The sequence below is a fragment of the Antechinus flavipes genome, chromosome 5 (genome assembly GCF_016432865.1).
Source record: "Antechinus flavipes isolate AdamAnt ecotype Samford, QLD, Australia chromosome 5, AdamAnt_v2, whole genome shotgun sequence".
Lineage (NCBI taxonomy): Eukaryota > Metazoa > Chordata > Mammalia > Dasyuromorphia > Dasyuridae > Antechinus > Antechinus flavipes.
This window is the reverse complement of record NC_067402.1, coordinates 171,616,670-171,636,904: the sequence shown is the minus strand read 5'-3', so window position 1 is coordinate 171,636,904 and position 20,235 is coordinate 171,616,670. Positions and strand designations below refer to the sequence as shown.

The 20,235-nt window shown below is 34.7% G+C and overlaps 1 protein-coding gene across 4 annotated transcripts in view; it reads right to left on the bottom strand.

Moving 5' to 3' along the window:
* The window catches only part of PRKCQ (protein kinase C theta), a 188,903-nt gene that overhangs the window by 20,978 nt on the left and 147,690 nt on the right, over window positions 1–20,235 (bottom strand). For all 4 annotated transcript variants that reach the window (XM_051961551.1, XM_051961550.1, XM_051961553.1 and 1 more), the window contains exon 15: window positions 8,653–8,791. In XM_051961551.1, the coding sequence (XP_051817511.1) occupies window positions 8,653–8,791 (139 nt within the window). The remainder of the gene's footprint in view (window positions 1–8,652; window positions 8,792–20,235) is intronic.

Sequence of the window (20,235 nt, the reverse complement as noted above, 5' to 3'; positions counted from 1 at the left end):
CTCCCAGAGATTTTATATATATATCTATATGTATATATATGTGTATATATACACACACACATATTATATATATAATATATGTACATATATTATATATATGTTTGTATATGAAATTAGTTGTTTTATACATAAATTTATTTATATGGTGGAAAGGCACAGAGATTGGGGTTGGAGCATATGATATTCATATAACTGAAAAAGTTGGATGGAGCTAAAGACAAAGTTGATCTTGAAGGTAACAGGGAATTGCTGGAGTTTATTGATGGAGTTTTAAAAACAAATGAAGTGAGTCAGACCTATGCTTTGGAAAAAAAAAAAACTTTGATAGTTTGTGCAAAGGATGGAACAGTTTAAGGCAAGGCAAGGAGACCGCACTGGAAAGGAAATTCAATAATTCAGGTGAGAGCTGATAAGAACCTTGTTTAGTGATGGTTGTGTAAATGGAGAAGATAGAAGCTATGGAGGTAGAAACAGCAAGACTTAAAAACCATGGGATACAGGATGTGAGAGTGAAGAGTTGAAGATGACAACGAAGTTATGAAACTGGAAGGATGGTAGTGTCTTTGACTACCATCAGAAGTAGTCAATTTCTATATGTGCCATAATTTATGAAGGACATTGACAATCTGGACTGTGCTCATGGGGATGGGAGAGGAAATCAATTATTAGGCTGGTGAGGAGATGGAGATCATGACATATAGGTACTGATGAATAGAATTGGGGTAATTTAGCTTATAAAAGAAAGATATGAATGAACTGGGGTGTAGAGCTGGAAAGGACCATAACAAGGGTCCTTTAATTCAACCTATTTTACAGATGGGGATCTTCGAGGACCAGAGCAATTAATTAACTCACTCAACAAGTTTATGCAGGGAGTGGTAAGTGGCAAAGATGAGACTTGAACTTATGTCTTCTGATTCTAAAGCTAGTATTAAGCTGCCTCCTAATAGCTGGTGTCACAGATTCAAAAAGATATCATAAAAAAAGAGAGATTAAGCTCATTTAGCCCTGTACAGAACACAGGGCAAACGGCAAAGTTTTCAGAGAAACTGAATTTGCTTTGATATAAAATTGAGAATACTGATAGTTCAGATAGTGAAAGGATGAAAATAAGTCCTAGGTTGAGGTCTAGGAGTGTGTTGGTTATGGGTAGAGGTGTTCAAATTGTGAGGGCAATGGAGAGGGCTAGAATTAAAGAAAACTTTTTAAACTATTAGAGACCTTAAAACAGACAGCATCTGGTGTGTAAGGAATCACTCCCCTTGAATCAGAGGTTCATTTTCTACTTGTAGAAAATGTCATAATGAGAATTATTTTTTCAGGTATGATTTGGACTACCTAAGCTTTAAAATCATTTACAATTCTGAGATTCTGTGGGGCTGGATCAAGAAAATATAAAGTGTGGCATTTTTGTTGTTGTTATTTTTATTTTGATAATAGAAAAATATATAAACCTTGGGCAAAAATAATAAAATGACATTTTATTTGCTGTGACTTCTAATTGCTTTTTAAAAGCTTTTATTCATTATTCATTTTAAACTTAAATGCATAAAGACAAAAAAGTTTTCATCTATACAGCACAACATAAAAAGAAAATTCATTATAAAACCATGAATTTATATTTTACACTGCTTCTTTTTTGAAAGACTATGTAATAATTACTATACATAATTTTCAAAGCTATTCTCCTTTCTATGCCTCCAAGTTTTCCCTTATTCTTTGCTATGCACTTTTAATATTTTTTCTCTGCCTTCAAGTTTTCTTTTAGTCTTTGCTGTGCACTTTTTATATTTTTTCTCCTCATATCCCACCCTAGCCTGTGCATATATATATATGTATATATATGTATGTATTATGTGCATATACATGCTCACATATGTGTAGAATTATACTCTACACACTTTTATTTATTGGTTCTTTTCTCTGGGGCAGATGGCACCTTCCTCCACAGATCTTTTGCAGTTTTGAGTATTTATAATTTTCAGAATGAGTCAGTCACACAAAGTTGTTCTTAAAAAAATACTGCTATTACTGTATACAGTGTTCTCTTGGTTCTTCTCATTTCATTCTTCACTATTTCATGTAAATCTTTCCATATTTTTTAAAAATCAAGGAGCTTTTCACTTCTTATAGCACAGTAGTATTCCACTGCAATTCCATACCACAACTTATTAGTCACTCCCCAATTGATGGGCATTCTAAGGTACGACATTTTTATTATCAATATCAAATAAATCAAATGCTGTACAAGGTTTGGATGAGTTTTATGGTTAACCAGGCTTAATGGCGATGTTCCCTAGCTGTGGGGAGAACTGTGAGGATTCATATATCATGTCTGGAATATATTAGAAATGGAGTTATTTTTTTCTTCCAGGAGCCCATTACATGGTTTGAGTAATCCTTTGATGGATCTCTGTGCTTGCCACATGGCCTCCTTGACCCTTTACTCACTGGACTGGCATGACTTTATTTGACTACATCTGACATTCAATTTTTAATTCTATCTTGTTCTCACAACTTGGCTTTAATCCTTTCCCTCAGTCCCCTTTCACACCAATTTTATTTGTAATCCTACATATTGAAATTCAAAATAGCTCTGAGGGTTTGGTCTTTGACAATTCAATCTATTAATTTTAATTGGGCATCTACTTTGTGCAAGGTGCCATTGAATGTACAAAGATGAACATGACAGGCTTCACTGCCTTCAAGGAGATATTAAAAGCTTTTATATTAATATAATTCAAAGCAGAATTAGACAAATGTATAAGAAAAGCATAACAACATGCTATGGAAGGTCATAGTGAGTGAGATCACTTAAAGCTTAAAGGCGTCAGGTAAAGCTTTATAAAGAAGGTGAGGATTTAGTTGGGCACTGAATGAAGTCATAAAACTTGGGCAGGCAGAGATTGAGGAACTGTAGGGAGACATTTAAAGCAGAGGGAAAACTATAAGTGAATTTGTAGAGAGGAAAAACCCAAGGTGTGTGTGGGGAACAATAAGTAACCTGAAATATGGGTATAGTAGAAGAAATAGTGGAAATTTAGACTGCTCTAGCAAACTCAAATTTAGATCTCATTCAATAGGCGATAGGGACTCTTTGGAGGGTTTTTTGCCTTTCCTTTTTTTTTGGGTGGGGAGCAGAGAGTTGATGTTGGAATTTTGCATTTGCAGAGATTAGTCTGGAAGCAGCAAATAATATAGATTGGATTGGTTGAGGAGCTGAAAGTGGAGGGAAATAATTGGAAAGTGGTTTTAGTAGGCTACATGAGAAGTGAGAAGAGAACCTGACAGAATAATGAGAATGGAAAGGGGAGAGAAAATGATATAGGCAGGAGTGAAGATGATTTGAATTTTCTATGTGATGCCTGAAAGGTCATGGACTTTTTACGAATATGAGAAGTCAGAAGGAGCTTCTTTTGGGGTGAGAGCACAGATGAGTTTTTGTTCAAATATGTGGAGTTTGAGATATATGGAGATTGGGTATACAGGTGGAAATATCCAGCAGCTGGTCAGGGATGAGGACTAGAGATTAGGCAAGAAATTTAGATTTTATAATGAAGTCGGGGGAATAAATGAAAATCATAAAAGGGAATATGTGGAGAAAGAGCAGAGAAAATGACCAGTTATAGAACCTCACAGAATACTTACCTGTGTTTAAAGGTTAGTAAGAATCAGTGGTATCTAAGAAACAGTAATCAATTCAGGAGGAAAACCAAGGATGTGCAAACCAAGGGCAGAAAGGCCATGGTCAAAAGTGTCAAATGACACAGTTAAGCTTAGTTTAAGTATAGTGGTCTCAAAATGGACCCCTAGGCCCCTGAGAATATTTCAGAAGGTCTGTGAGGTTAAAACTATTTTCATAATGATATTTATACATTTTAATTTCCCATAGAGCTGCTCTTCCTCTTTGTCTCTGTCACCAATGTAAAAACAAACTCTTTGAAAGGGTCCCTAATACTTTTTAAAAAATTGTTTTTGGTGTAAAGGAGTCTTGAGAGCAAATAATTTGAGAATTACTCTTCTAGTTGAATCCAGATTTATAGAGAGGGAATAATTGATGTTATAAAATCTTATTGGTAGGGTCTAAAAAGGAGATACTTTTGGGACTTTTGGGGTGAGGAGGAAAATGTAGCAAATGAGTAAAGAAAAAAAGAAATGTTTGGTGAGGAACAGGAAGATTGAGGGATTACATGGCTAATAAAATTAATTTGTGCATATAATATTAATAACAACAACAGTAGTATAAATAGTATTTATATAGTACTTCAAGTTTGCATAGATATTATTTCATGTGATCTTCACAACAATCCATTTTCCAGATGAGGAACCTGAGGACTGAGAGAGAGGTTAAATGACTTGCCCCACTAATGTCACACAATTAGTAAGTGTTTAAGACTGGATTTGAATTTAAATCTTCCTACATATCCTATATATCCAGCACCATACCACTATGCCTGAGCAGCAGGTAAGATATGCTGAAAGTGGAAATAAATAAATGGAAAAGATTATAAAAGTTGATCTGTCACATAAAACTAGGAAAAGGGAGAGGCTGTGGAGATGTCTATTGTTTAGAGAACTCTTGGTTTGAGACATTTCCTGTTCTCTTGCTTGTACACTCTTAGTTAGAAGAGGTTTTAAATGCATTGATATTTACAGGTTAATATACACGAAGAATTTCCAATCATAGTACCAAAAACAATGGGCTGAGCTGCTTCAACAGTTTTTTAAAAGATAAAACTTGTCATTTCTTGTTTAACAGATGTGGAACTTTGTTTAAATAAAGAAAACTTAAAATGGGAAACCATGTAATTTTAAGCTAAGTCCACATCCGTATCTACAGGGCAGGTAATAAAGGTAAAGGAGTATTTTGTTTTGACTCTGAATTGTCCAAGTGGACATAGTTGTATCTTCAATGAACATTTATTGTATAACCACTGAATATTTGCTACTGCCTACTTAAGGTTATTTTTGTAGGAAGTTCAGAAGTCCTTTCAAAACCAATCTTACTGTCAGTGACAAATCTGGTCTTTTTGGAAAGAATCAATGGATCATTTTAATTTAGATCTGTAAGTTATCTCAAAGATCCACTCTTCTCTTTTTTCACATGAGGAAACTAAGCTCAGAACTGATTTTTCTTGCCCAAGATCACACTTGTGCTAATCAAAATGATAGAGTCAAAATTTGAAACCAGTCCTGTGCCTGCAAATTCACCAGTGTTCCATCTACTCAACAGGAAAAAAAATAAAATCTCTTAAAATTGTTCTTTTTCAAATAGAACATGATTGTCATTATCATCATCATTATTATTTTAATCCCTACTGTTCACTAAGGCCAGGCCTTCTATTTGTCATCTTATTTTCTACCCCTTCTAGGAACTCACTCTACCATTCAGACAATCTTTCTTATTCAACTTCCCTCCCCACTCCTCCTTCTATTTCTTCCTCCTCTCCCTACTAATTCCTTCTCAACTCTCTACAAAAATCCTTTTAAAAAAAACCTTTATTTGAATCTTATAATAACAATAGCTAACATTTTACATAGCATAGTTGTTTTTCTGGGGTATCTGATTCTGACCCTATTTGATTTTTTTTTTTTTTGGTAAGGATACTGAAGTGGTTTGTTATTCCTGTCCCCAAACCATTTTATAGATGAGGAATTGAGGCAAATAGGGTGACTTGTCCAGGGTCATATAATGTCTAAGGCCAGATTTGAACTCATGAAGATGAGTGTTCCTGATTCCAAGTCCAGTGCTCTATGTATCACCTAGCCGTCCTTTTAAAATTTCTAAAAATACTAATTAAAATCTCTTTAAGAATTCTCTTTATATTTCTTTGTAAGCTGATGATTATATTCATTCCATCAAGAAATAAGTTCTCTTAGTCCTTTTTCTTTATCCTCTCCTCAGCTACACAGTTAACTATCTCTGGAAAAGGACAGTTAAATTCTAATCTCCTCACAGATCCCCAAAGAATGTGAATTAAATTGTAATTGTCCAATATTTCTCTCTCAAAGACACAGTAATAGCATATAGAGTCTCTTTGGAAAAGGATCCTGAAGCTATTATATATAGACATCTAGTCACTTGAAAACATTAAAAAACCCCCCACTTTTCTGGGGTTATCTAGGTAATGCAGTGGATAGAGCACCAGCCCTGAAGTCAGGAGGACCTGAATTCAAATTTGATCTCAGACACTTAACGCTTCCTAACTATGTGATCCTGGGCAAGTGACTTAACCCCAATTGCCTCAGCAAAAAAACAAAACAAACAAAAAATACTTTTCTGCTTAAAAAAAATAAGCCCAGGTGTTTTTGTTTATTTCTTTGTTATTATACGTTGAATACAATTAAAATGCTATTGCCTTACATTTAATGCCTTCTATAATCTAGTGTTATCTTTTCTTTCAAGCTTTATTCCCTTTCATACTACATATGCACTAGACATACCAAATCACTTTCTGTCGCCAGAAATGCCTGCAATTTTTAACCTCTATACCTTTGATCATGATGTTTCTTGTGCCTGGAATGTCATCTTTGCCTATTGAATTACTATTTATACCTTAAAGCCCAATTAAAATAGAACTTCCTCTATGAAGCCTTTTTGCTCCCCAGTGTTAATAAACACTTTCTTTTATCTCTGGTCTTAGAAACTTTTTTGTTTTGCAAAATTGTGTTGTGTTATCATACTTGTCTTTATGTTTTTTTTTTCTGGGTCTTTAGTAAGGCATAATAAATAGACTTAACTGAAGGTCATACATAAGAATTCTGTGGGCTGCATACTGACTTAGAAAACCACCTTATTAACACCATCTACATTGAACTGTATTTTCATTTATTTTCTTAAATATTTCCCAATTACATTTTAATCTGGTCCTGGTATTCAGGAGAGTTGTGAAACATGAATATAACACTTTTTTTTCCTCTTCAGTATTTAAAAAAAATAACAACAATGTAGGAGAGTTTGAAATGTTTCATGCTCAATGCAATAAGCAAAAACATTATTAAAATATGAGCACATGTATCTTGAACAAATACTGTGGATGGAAAGGAAACTGGACTCCATATTAATGATATAATACTGGGTCTGGAGTCAGGAAGACTTAAATTCAAATCCATTCTCAGACACTTAGTAATTATTTGAATTGGGCAAGTCACTTAATCCTGTTTGCCTCAGTTACTTCATATCTAAGTTGGACCTCCCTCACAGTGTTGCTTGTAAAGATCAAATGAGATAATATTTGTAAAGTGGTTGGCACAGTGACTGATACATAATGGTTAATGAGTCTTTTTTTCTTTTTTCTCTTTTCTCTTCTTGTGTCCTTCCTTCCTTCCTTCTTCCCTCCCTCCTTCCCTCCTTTCCTCCCTTCCTCCATCTTTCCCTTACTTCCTCCCTCCCTCCTTCCCCCCTCTCTCTTTTCCTGTTCCTTTGTTCCTTCCTTCCTTCCCTCATTCTCTCCTCTCCTCTTTCCTCCTTCCTTCCTTCCTTCTTTCCTTCCTCCCTCTTTCCTCCTTTTCTCCTTTCCTCCATCTCTCCCTTACTTCCTCCCTCCCTCTTTCCCCCCTCTCTCTTTTCCTGTTCCTTTGTTCCTTCTTTCCTTCCCTCATTCTCTCCTCTCCTCTTTCCTCCTTCCTTCCTTGCTCCCTCCCTCTCTTCTCCCCATCCATTATATAGTGCTTTCAATGACCTCAACATGGCTTTCTATCTTTTAAGCAATTCTATCTTTCAAGTGATGCTTGTATTGCTGAAAGTCAGGAAATGTCAATCCCAAAAAAGAATGGAAATACAAATGGTGTGCATGAGTGGGTAAGAACATATAACCAATGAAGATAATATGGGAGAAGGGACATAAAGAATATCATGAGAGAGCTGTATGACTAAAAAGAAGGTGGAACCGTCATGGGGAAAGATTGAAGGATAACTGAAAGCCAGACCACATGTTTGACATATCTATTAAGGGGAGAGAGTAAGATTTCCAATATATTGGGTAGACATCCTGGAGGAGTTATGGGAAGACAAGTCTCATAGATGGAGAAAGCACAGATAAATTATATTCTGTACTATTAGAATGGAAGAAGAAAAACCACAAATCCATTGAAGTATTAATTATTATTATCAGTGTATGTGCTTTTTTCCTCCTATTAATAAATATTTGTTGACTGAATTCACTTCATATTTGAAGAGATTGTCTTTAACAAAACTTTTTACCTCTTCCAGTACCTCTCACAGTGCTTTGCATATAGTACAATTAGGAAATATTTATTGTATTTAATTTAAATTACTGAAATATATTTTTGATCACTTAAGGTGTACACTTGAAGCTAGACTTAGCCACTTTCCATGTGATTTCTTGTCAGTTTTCCTTTCTGGTCCATTTCCCTAACTAATGACTGCCATATTCTGAGAACAAGTACTGAAGGATAAAGCTGGATTCCTAACAACTCACTGAGAAATAGCTTTATTTAAAATATTTCACTGAAATGATTTCTAGGAAATTTTGATATAAAAGCTTTGTAGAAGATAAAGTCCAAATGCTTTGAGCTCACACAACCCAAATCCTCCTACCTTCAATATTAAGAGGAAGGAGAATTGGCAATGTTTGAGCTAACAAATAGGTGTTCTGAAAGGGAATGCTCAGCATCTGCTGAACTGTTTACCTCTGGAGCAATATAGTCAGGGGTTCCACAGAAGGTGCTTGTCCTCATGTCTCCAAACATATTCTCCTTGCACATGCCAAAATCGGCTATTTTGATGTGTCCATCCTTGTCTAATAAAATGTTGTCCAATTTCAGGTCCCTGTACAATAAAAGGGAAAACATTTTGTGTTTTTAGTTCAGCTGTTGTATTATCACAACTGACAAGGGTAGTTCAGCTAGTCCCAGAACAGGACTGGCAATTGAAAAACAAGATCAGGTTGAATGATACAACAAACATTGGTTAAGGGTCTATTATGTGCAGATGCTGAGGATAAAAAGACAAATAGCTTACATTATGAGTGTTGAAAGAAATGGCATTTATAGAGATTAAACTAGTATAGAATATATGCAAAATAAAAACATAGTACTTCCAGAAGGGAGGGTAGACAGTGTGGGGAGGGATGGGTAAACCTCAGGAAAAGCTTCATATAGGAAATGACTCAAGCTGAGCCTTGGGAGAAGTTAGGAATTCCATGGCAGGAAGGAGATACAACAAAGGTAGAGGAAAAAGAGAGAATATAGTGCTTGGTGAACAACAAGTAGGCAAGTTTGCCTACAAGTTTGCCTAAATTATGTATAAGAGGCGGTGATGGAAGATCAACCTGGAAAGATAGATGGAGGCCATACTGTGAAAGATCTTAAATACAGTGAGAGGAATTTGCATTTTATCCTAGGGTGAATGGTGAGTCGATCATTTTGAGCAGGGGAATGACATTGTCAGAGCTATACTTTAGAACCCTCAATATGGGGCTTTCTGAAGGACTGATTGAAGAGGGGGAAAGACTAGAGATAGGGAACCCAGTTAGGAGGCTATTGTAATAATTCAGCTGAGAGCTGATGAGATTGAAGTAATGTTCTGAAGAAGACGTCAGTGTTTCCTCATCAAAATTTTTTTCCTATGCTTTCTTCCTTCCCTTGCTTTACTCATCCCCAATACAGGGAATCCTCATGCCATGAAATTTTCAATGATTTCCTTCAACTGAAATTATTTTGATTAATAGTATATTGTGCTTTTCTTATAAACTTAATTCTATTTTATATATTTTAAAATTTTATTCTGAACTTAAGAAATAAAACAAGCATTTCCATAATACAGAATAGAAAAAAATTGTACATTATACATGAAATTTCAAATTTATTGTTATTCCTTTTAAATAAAAAATAAAGTTTTCACATTCTATTTTATAAATCTCTGTATTTATTCTCCTTGAAACACCTAAAACAAGCTTCTTGAAGACAGGAATTCTAATTTAGTTATCATTTTGTTAGAGTGTAAAATGTTTCATGTAAACACGAATGAATGAATGCATGCCATCCCTTGAACTCTAAACCCCTTCCTTCTAGACTTTACCTATGCTTTGGAGTTTTTCCTTATTTATCTTCCTCATCAACATGCACTTGTGCTGTATTCTATTCTTCTTGGGACTTGTTCTTTTCTAGAAATAAGCTATGCCAGTGTGTAAGTAAACATTAATAGATTAATATTTTTCCTTTCCAGATAACACAATTACAAATAGGAAAAAACACAACAACCCTGAAGTAGCGATTTTACTTGGGCAGCCAGATGGTATAGTACATAGAGCAGTGGGCTTGGAATCAGGAAAATTCATCTTCTTGAATTCAAATATGGCTTCAGACACTTACTAGCTGTGTGAAAACCCGGGCAAATTACATAACTCTGTTTGCCTCAGTTCCTCATCTGCAAAATATTATGGAGAAGGAAATGCCAAACTAAAGTGTTTTTGCTAAAAAAAAATAAAACAAACCCAAATGAGGTTATAGAGATTTGAACTGAACTGAAAAATGAGTTAATAAAGTGATTTACTACAAGTTATAGATATATTGAGTAGCAGTAATTCCCTATATATAATCATAAATGATACTTTCAGAATTTCTTCTATCATTTTGTTTGGACCTCTTATCATGTGTGTTATGTATATACACATGTATGTATATATTTATATATATTTACATGTATTATATAACACACAATAATTTATAATATTGTAATTAAGGAGGTCCAAACAAAGTGGCAAGAGAAATTCTGAGAGAGAAGACTTAGGGAACTTATGATTTAGGGAGCCGGAGAAGGTTTCATGAACATTTGCTATTGTGGAAAGAGAAATTGGTTTAAAGTAAAAGGTAAGTTCAACTTCTGGCTTTGCTATTCTGTTGGTGTAATCTTGGTGAGCCACTTCCATGCTCTAGACCATAGGTGGGTAAGGTAGGCAACCATAGGCGGTGATGAGCTGAAAGTTAGATATAACCTCTCTCTGCTTGAGTTCTGTAAGTTGATAATTTTGTATGGCCCGAGAATGATGTTATAAACATCCAAATGGCCTTTGACAGTAAAAAGGATCTAGACTTTTTCACAGTTGTTAAATGAGAGATCTTTAAAGTCCTTTGTCATCTCATACTTTTAGGTATCAGAGAAGGTCTTTTGTTTGGGGCAATAGGGTACTTTGACCTGATTTGAATCACATCATATTTCAAGGGGCTTCTTACCCTAACCATTCTGGAATGACTGAGTGCTTGGAGCCACTCAACAAGCTTTATTAAGCATTTACTTTGAGTCAGAAAGACTAGAGTTCAAATACTTAGCTGAATGGCCCTGAAAAATTATTTAACTTTCCTGTGCCTCAGTTTCCTTATCTGTAGAACAAAAGAGTTGGACTTAATGTTTTCTAAGGCTCTTTCCAGCTCTAAATCTATAATCCTATGTACTATGATATAAAACTTTAACACAATGTGGTTAAGACCTGAAACTGGGGACCTTTATTCTGCTCTGTGGTCTTTTCTGGTTAGGGGCAGAAAGGTCTGAGAAAGGAGCAGAAGTGGAATGAAGAGGATGTGGTTTTTACCATGTCATGTTATATGCAGGTACAAACCACTTACGTATTCTCTGATTCACTTGCTTCGTATTTAAAGCAAAAACAAAGGGAAAAAAAAAGAAAAAAGGAGTGTTTACTTCGTAGAAATGTAGTGGATCTGGGCCTTCTTTTCAGCAAAAAGTCACATTATATAGTCATATTTATTTATTCATATTTATTGAGAACCTATACTAAGCATGGTACTATGACAGGAAGGAATACTCGGGACTCCTTGCAACAGAGCTATATATGACTTTGGCCATGTAGGTATTCCCTGCAGTAGTCCAGATTGAAACCATGTGGGAGAATAGGAAGAGTTCTGAACCTGAAGTCTGAGGAAGACCTCGGTTTGACTCTCAATGGCAGGCACTTACCAGCTGAGTGATGCTGCCCAAGTAACTCGGTCTCTCTGGACTTCACTTCCCCTGTATAATGAGGGTGTTAGACTACATGATCTTCCAGCTTTAAATCTAGGATTTCTAGGATAAATTCTCTACAGGGGATCCATTTAGTGGACAGAGGAGGGGGCTTCCTCCCATCCTGTAGACTATCTTTCCTCCTATAACAGTATTAGCTCCCTTTCATTTCTCTTGTATGATACATGTCATGTCATTTCTTGCATACAAGTCAGCACAAGATGGTCTTGTGTAGAGATTGCCAGAGTTGGAATCAGGAAGACCTGATTTCTGATGCTTGTTAGCCTTGTGACCGTATTCAATCCACCAACAAGTATTTATTAAGCATCTCTTATGTACCAGCCTGGGTCCAGATACTGTGCAAAAAAAATGCAATGAATTAATCCCTATTTATAAGCCCAAGCTAGATATCAGAGGAGATAGAGCTCTTATCTGGTCTCAGACACTTCCTAGTTGTGCAACTCTGGAGGAGTCACTTAACTAGTTAACCTGTTTGCCTCAGTTTTCTCCTCTGTAAAATGAGCTGGAGAAAGAAATATTAAACCACTCCAGTGTCTTTGCCAAGAAAACCCCAAATGGGATCACAGATTCAGACAAGACTGAGGTAACTCAAAAAGAGTAACACGCTTATAAAGAGCTTCAGTTCCCTCATCCATTACAGTTCCCTCAGCCATTAAATGGCTCTTAGGATTAAGTGATGTAGATCACTAAGAACAATGAAATATATTTGAAATTGGAAGCCTTCATGTAAAAGAGAATATCTTCATGAGCTTTTAAAATATATTAGCCTACATATAATACGCTTGTATCATGACTTATGACCAGAATTAATATCTTAACAGAAGAAAATCACTTAGGAAATTAATAAAAATAATATCTGGCATTTATGTAGCACTTAGGGCTTACAGAGTGAGTACTTTACATAGATAAGGTGCCCTAGCTAGAGCTATTAAAGCTTAAAACTGTACTAAGACTTCTGGGGCACCTAATACATTATTTCATTTCATTTCCACAACAACCTCGTGAGATAACTAAAATAAGTATTATTATCTTGATTTTTACAAATGAAGAAATAGATTTAGAGATATTAATTGGTTTTCTCTTAGTCACTGAGCTAACAGAAATCAGAGGTAGCACTTAAGCCCATGTCTTGAGCTCCAGGTCTATTGCTTGATTCACCAATTCATTAATTTGAGTGTTCTATCAAGTCGAGGCATTTGCCAATTTTAACTGAAAACTTCTGTTTGGTTGGTTCACTTGTGCTTGATTCTTTGTGATACCCATAAATATAGCAGGGCCTTCTATCCTTTACTCTCTCTTGAAATCTATCCAAGTTCATGTTCATTGTTTCTGTGATACTATTTCACCATCTCATCCTCTGTCATCCCCTTTTCTTTTTGCTTTCAATCTTTCCTACTATCAACATCTTTTCCAATGAGCCCTGTGTTCTTATTATGTGGACAAACTATTTAAGCTTTGTCTTCAGTATTTGATTTTCTAGTGAATACCCTGAATTAACTTAAGTATTGATGGATTTGACCTGCATGCTTTCTGAAGGACTCTAAAAAATCTTGTCCAGCAACATAATTTGAAACAGTCAATTCTGTGATAGTCTAATTCTTTATAGTCTAAATCTTACACTCATATGTTTATATATGTATGTATATATGTGTAGGTATACACATATGCACACACACATTATATATAGCCACAACATCACTGGAAAAAGCAAAGCTTTGACTATATGGACCTTTGTTGGCAAGGTGATGTCTCTGCTTTTTAGTATGCTGTCCAGATTTGTCATAGCTTTGTTTTCCAGGATCAAATGTCTTTTTAAATTTCATGGCTGCTATTGCCATCTGCAGTGATCTTTGAGTTGAAGAATATAAAATCTGACACTGTTTTCATTTTTTTTTCTATTATTTACCAGGAAGTGATGGGACTGTTGCTAAGATTTTATTATATTTTATTTCTGATGTTGTTTCAAGCCAGATTTTACACTCTCCTTACCCTCATCAAGAGGTTTTTTTAGTTAGCTTCCATTAATTTTTATTATTTGTTAGCAAATGGGAATTTAAATTTATTTATTTAAATTTCTAATAGCAAAATGATAGTTTCAAACTTGCTCTTATTCTAATAGCTCTTTATGATTGAAGGAAGCCAGCAGAGAGCCAGTTATACAAAGTTCTACCAATTATGCTTGTTTTCTGAGATTAAATAGTCAGAGAGAATCAGATGGGATGTAAGGGGATGGCTTATTTTGGCCATAGGAAATTCTCAGAAGCTATCTACTGGGGATCATAATCCCCATATTGACTAAATTCCAGATCCCAGAAACACTGAAGATAGAGGAAGAAATCTAGAAAACATTTTCTCATAATGACTCTTAGAAAAATATAAGAATTTAAATGAATGGTTTTCCATCAAAAAAGAGACCTGAGCAGAATAGCAATTCATAAAAATTTGCTAATGGCTCTTCCCTGCTATAGATAACAGCCTCTCTATGGTTTTCATCTCTGTTTCTTTTATTCACACACATATGTATTATAAACATTTAATATATTAGATATATCTGAATGTACTTAAAGACACTTTTGGTGAGTAGATAGATCCTATGTTTCAGATGTCTAGAGTTTAGAATCTTGACTAGGTGTTCAGTTCTCAGTGACAGGAGAGTATTCATTGAACCTTCTTCCCCAACTCCAACCATTATTTTCCAACATGCAAGTCCATGTACATTGAGTTTACCACTGAGTCATTCCCTTTTTGTCAAGACTGCCAGGAGATACACATAATACAGTTTTACTTAACATAGCCAGACTTTGCCAATTATTATTAAACATGAATACATGGCATGTTACCAGTGTTTAAAGCATGGGAGACTTGAATAAACATGAATACATGGCAAGTATTCATCCTACTGGTTCCAAAAATAGATGTCCTCTGTACCTTAGCCTAAGAACGTCTATCAGTCATCTTGACTGTGAATATTCAGTCAGTTTTTAAATACTAGATAGTTTGGGGCAGGGAGAAAGGTTAGATAACAGAGAAAGACATTGAATCGAAAGGTTACAGATGCTATCAGGCATGTGATAGGTAAAGTGCTCATATATAATTTGCTCTGGTCTTTCTCCAATTCATCCTCTTTGCAGCTAACAAATTGCCATTCCAAAGCCATCAATGTGTTCATGCTATTTATCTCACAGATCATCAATGGCTCCCTACTACTTCCCAGGTAAAACACAAAATCCTTAGCTTGGCATTTAAAAACCATTAAAAAATTTACAATTTTACTTCCACAGAGCTTTCCAATCATTTTCTATTACTTCCTTTGCCATACTCTCTTTTTAAGTTGAATTGTCCTGGTTGGTTTTTCCCATATATGACATTCTATTTCTTGCTTCTGCTCCCCACTCCTGGAATACATTCCTTTCTAATCTCCCTCTCGTAGAATCCCTGCTTCTATTTAAGACAGTGGTGTCAAACATAGGACCTGCAGTCCAGACTTCTGATTAAAATTAAAATGTAATCAAGAATATTTGACAAGAGAAATAGAAATATGATAGAAGATAGATAATATTAGTACTTTTTAAGATTCTTATATTAGGTTTAGTGGTTCCATTTGAATTTGACACCACTGATTTAAACAACTCAGGTACCACTTTCTAGACAAAATTTTTCTTAATAATCTTCTTTTTCTTTCTAAAATTACTCTATAACAACAATAGCTGTTGTTATTTGTCTTTTGTTTTTGGATGGCCAATGACTTCAAAATGTGATGGGTGATCAAGAATGTTATTTGCTTGTGAACTGGATTTAAGTGAGGCAGAGTTATGCAACATCATCAACTTCATTCTCTAGTCTTTGAATTCCAGTGACCGAACAAAAGTCTAGATGATACAGTAAGAATAGCTAGCATTTATAGAGCCCTTTTCCAAAGCACTACAAATATAATCTTATTTGACCATCACTAATCTGAGAAATAGGTGATTTTATATTACTTTGCTAATTTTGTACATATTCTTAGTTTCTGCCAGCAAGTTTTCTTCTATTTAATTAGCCCCATTCTAATTATTTCTTGACTCTTCCCCTTGGTTATTGAGTTATTAGGCACTCAGGTAAAACCATATTCATTTCTATTTCCTTATCAATACTGCTTCCAATTCAGGGCAACAGACACTTATTAAGGACTTAACTATGGATAGAATGCCACACTGAGTGCTGAGGGATGCAGAATTACAAGACCAGGTCCCAGTCCTCATGGAAGTTTCAATCTAATGGAGGCTAGGACTCATACAAATAACTACAACGCAAACTGAATATGAGAAATACACATAATAGTTTTACTTAACATAGCCAGACTTTGCCAATTATTATGTCTTTTTCATGGCTATTTATTCCATTTTCCCCAAATGTTATAAGTTTCTAAGAAACTGGCAAACAAGAGAGGCATATAGATTACATTTTATGCTTCTTTTGTCTCCAACACCTAGTGTTATTGCATATAGCAGACTCTTTGTATTTAAGCAGACTTAATGTATTTAACTGAGTGAGAAGAATTATGTGTTACCAGTGTTTAAAGCATGGGAGACTTGAATACATGGAGGTGCTACTGGGTAGGAAAAAAAGGTCAGTAAGAGGTATGAAATATTTGGGAAAGTAATAAGCTTAGGTGTATATATATATATATGTGTATATATACATATATATATATAATCATATTTAATTTATCTACATTATCTGTCTATATATCCATAATAGAAACATTCCAACTCCATCCCCATGTTTTCCTATTGATTCACCTCAAAGGTGCAAGACAGCTGAGCATATGTAGTATTGAACAAAATTCCCCAGTGAACATTTACTTGCTTACTGAAATCCATAATGCATTATTTAAAGTTTGAATATTGGTTTGGGTGTCATATGTTAAAGCAATGGACCAATTTGATATTTCCTTGGCTTTTGGCTATTAAGTTGCCTGCCTAAAGTTCCACTGGGTTATAACTTTAGAGATATAAAATATGTATGTAGAGGGTGTACCCTTTGTACCTTGGGATATAAAAAGAGCAATGCCCAAAGAGACACGGACTGTGCCAGTCCCTTGGCACTTCCTTTCCTTCCCATATATTTGCCCTTTCAGCCAATGATACAGTTAAAGGAATACTGTATTTAGAATTAGAATCAACTTTAATGTACTATTTGCTAACTTTTTGTGACCATGAGCAAATCACTTTGAGTGTGAGTTTCTTTTCTATAAAACAGGGACATTTAACTGGATAAACTCTAAGGTCCTCTAGCTCTAAACTTACAAATCCATAGTTTCAAAGCATAATGATGATGATGATGGCTAACATTTATATAGGACTATATGCCAGACATTTATAATTTATCTTATTTGATTCTTACAAGAGCTCTGGAAGATGAGTGTTGTTATTATCTCCATTTTCCAGTTGAGGAAACTAATATAAACAGACATTAAATGACTTGTTCAGCATCAGGGAACTAACAAGTATCTGATTCTGGATTTGAATTCAGATCTTTCTGACTTCAGGTTCAGTTCTCTCTATCCATTGTACCAACAAGCTGCCCTATAATACAGATTGGGGGATGAAGGCAACAGATTACAACTTGTGTCCTTACCAATTAAAATGAAAATCAAAGCAAGACCTAGAATAGGTAAAACTGATGAGACAATACCAACAGGTGTTGAAGATGGGAATATAGTCTCTTTTTCTTTACATCTCTAGGAAAGTAAGATGCCCCTTTTGTGCTGCTGTATTTCCCACTAATGTGAGTTATACAAAGGCTTTTTGGCCCAGGTGGTCAGTTATTTATAGTTGGTCTAGCTGGAAGGCTTCTCCAGTGCCTTCATGTGACAGCTGAAGAATCTGAAGGTAGGATATAATTTACGTGAAGTCATATAAGTAGTAAATGGCAAAGCTGAGTCTTGTAGTTGAGTACTCTGACTTTATCTACAGGCTTACATAAGAACTCATTCTTTCCTCTACAAATACCTGTAAGAAAATTTTAGCACCTGTATCCTTTGTTTTCAGTTCTTTGAGTCCTAGCCAGCTGTTCCTATATTCTTTTGTAAACTTTACTAGGCTATATGTTACTAGGATATATCCTTTCATAAACTTTAGTAGGATATGCCTTTTAATTTTTGTAGCACCATGGCATACTTATCAAACTTACTCATTTAACGAGCACGAAATGGTAGGGAAGGAGAGGAAAGACTTATCATGTCTCCAAGCTCCCACAGTAAGTCAATTGAACTCATAACATCTGACACATTGGACAGGATTGTTTTATAGTAATCTATCACTCAGAGTAAAAGACAATAGTTGGAATTTCCCCTTTTACTCCTTAAATAATATGACTCCCTTAGTTTGCTCTTCTGTTACACATAAAAGTATTCATGACGTGGGTATTTATGAACATGGGTAGTTATGAAATTAAATTGTGGACATTTCATAATTATTCCTAGAGCAAGAAGAGACATGGTAGCTAATTCACACTGTATCCAGAAAGCTGAAAACTGAAGATTCATATTCCTCCACTGGTTGCCTGAGTAGGTTTAATTCTGGGAGATTGTCACCCAAATTTAAGAAAATCCATTATTCCTGTAATTAAACCATAAATCAAGGGATCTTTTGGGCTATATCTTATCAGAGGGTCAAAAGTTCTCAATGTTTTTTTTTTAAAATAGATCCTGAAGTCCTAATGAGAGTAGTATTAATCTATTGTCAACCAGTCAACCAAGACAAAGGAAAGTCTTCTGTAGGCTAAATCTAGAATAAGTGATGTGGAGCAGGAATTTTAATAAGTCTATTCTGCTTCTATTGTCAGAACTTACAAAAAAAATGCCCAGAACTAGAAATTCTGTAGCAATAAATAGGGCCAATAAATAAATAAAATGGGTCAGCGTTAGAAATATGAGAGATAAATATGAGAGATAAGTTCCTATAAGCATCCTTATCTATTTATCCGAACTGTCTCTGACATTATCAAATTGTAGGGATGTCTCCTTCTTTCTTAAATACTTTGGAACTTTTACCAAAGTTGAAGAAAAATATTATAAGTGGCTAACATAGAAGCTGCAGAGAAAAAAAAAAACAGTCTCCAAATTCTGAGTCTTTTATAAATGAAGTTAGCTATTTAATCCATTTCAAAGATAGATTTCCACAAACTTCAGCTTATTACTGGGGCTTAAAAAGATGATTGGAAATATAAAGAAAAAAAATCAGTAATAAGAGCCTTTCCTTTATTGTCCCCATCTTATCTTTAGAAAAAGGAACATAGAAAAGTTGTAAAATTTGACATAGAACCAAGACAGTTGGCTGGTGAGTATTTAAAAAAGTATTTTTTTCCTTCTTTGTATGAATGCCAAGATACATGTGTTGCGTGTATGTGTGTGTGTGTGTGTGTGTGTGTGTGTGTGTGTGTCTGTCTATTTTACATTAGAAGTCTCTTACTGAAACACACACTTCAATGAAAGGGGGAAATAGCTCCTAATAAAACTAGAGTCAGGGATAAGAAAAAAACAGCATTTTTTTTTCCACTAAGACTTCTGACCTATATTATTTGAGCATATTTATCTATATATTATTTTGTCTACTTTTGATTCTTTTAGCAGGAGATGGAAATGAGAGAAAATGAAAAAAAAGGTTCCATCTTTTGCTTTCAAAATTTATTACTGTGAATGAAAGACTAAATTTATGAAACAGAATAAAAACTTCCTTATATCCAAGGAATTAAAGCATCAGGCATGATTCTTTGTTTAAATAAGAATTTGATAGGTTAGTAAAATTTATGATGGAAAAAGTGGACTTTAATAAGATTATATTAGATATATATCAAACAATATGGTTAAATTCATTTGGATATGCTTCTGTATGGATTATTTAGTGGAAACTGAAATTTAAAAGCATTTGGCTACTTGTACTCAGAATGTTTGAGTAAGCTAGCACTCTTATTTTGTTTTGCTTTTTTCCTACCATTATAATGAATGCTCCTTATTATGGAAGTATTGTTGTATACAGATATTATAGCAAATCATGTAGTGCCCTACTTATTTACTTTACAATAGATAGTCATTCATGCTTTAAGAATGCTCATCTTTTTGTAGGTTGAGGCTCAGACAACCTTTTTTTGGTTTTTATTGTTCTGTATTATTTTGGATAATATCCCAAGTCTGGGATAGAGAGGAGAGGAATGATTTGATCTATGATTTCATTGCTATAGGGAACTTATGGGTA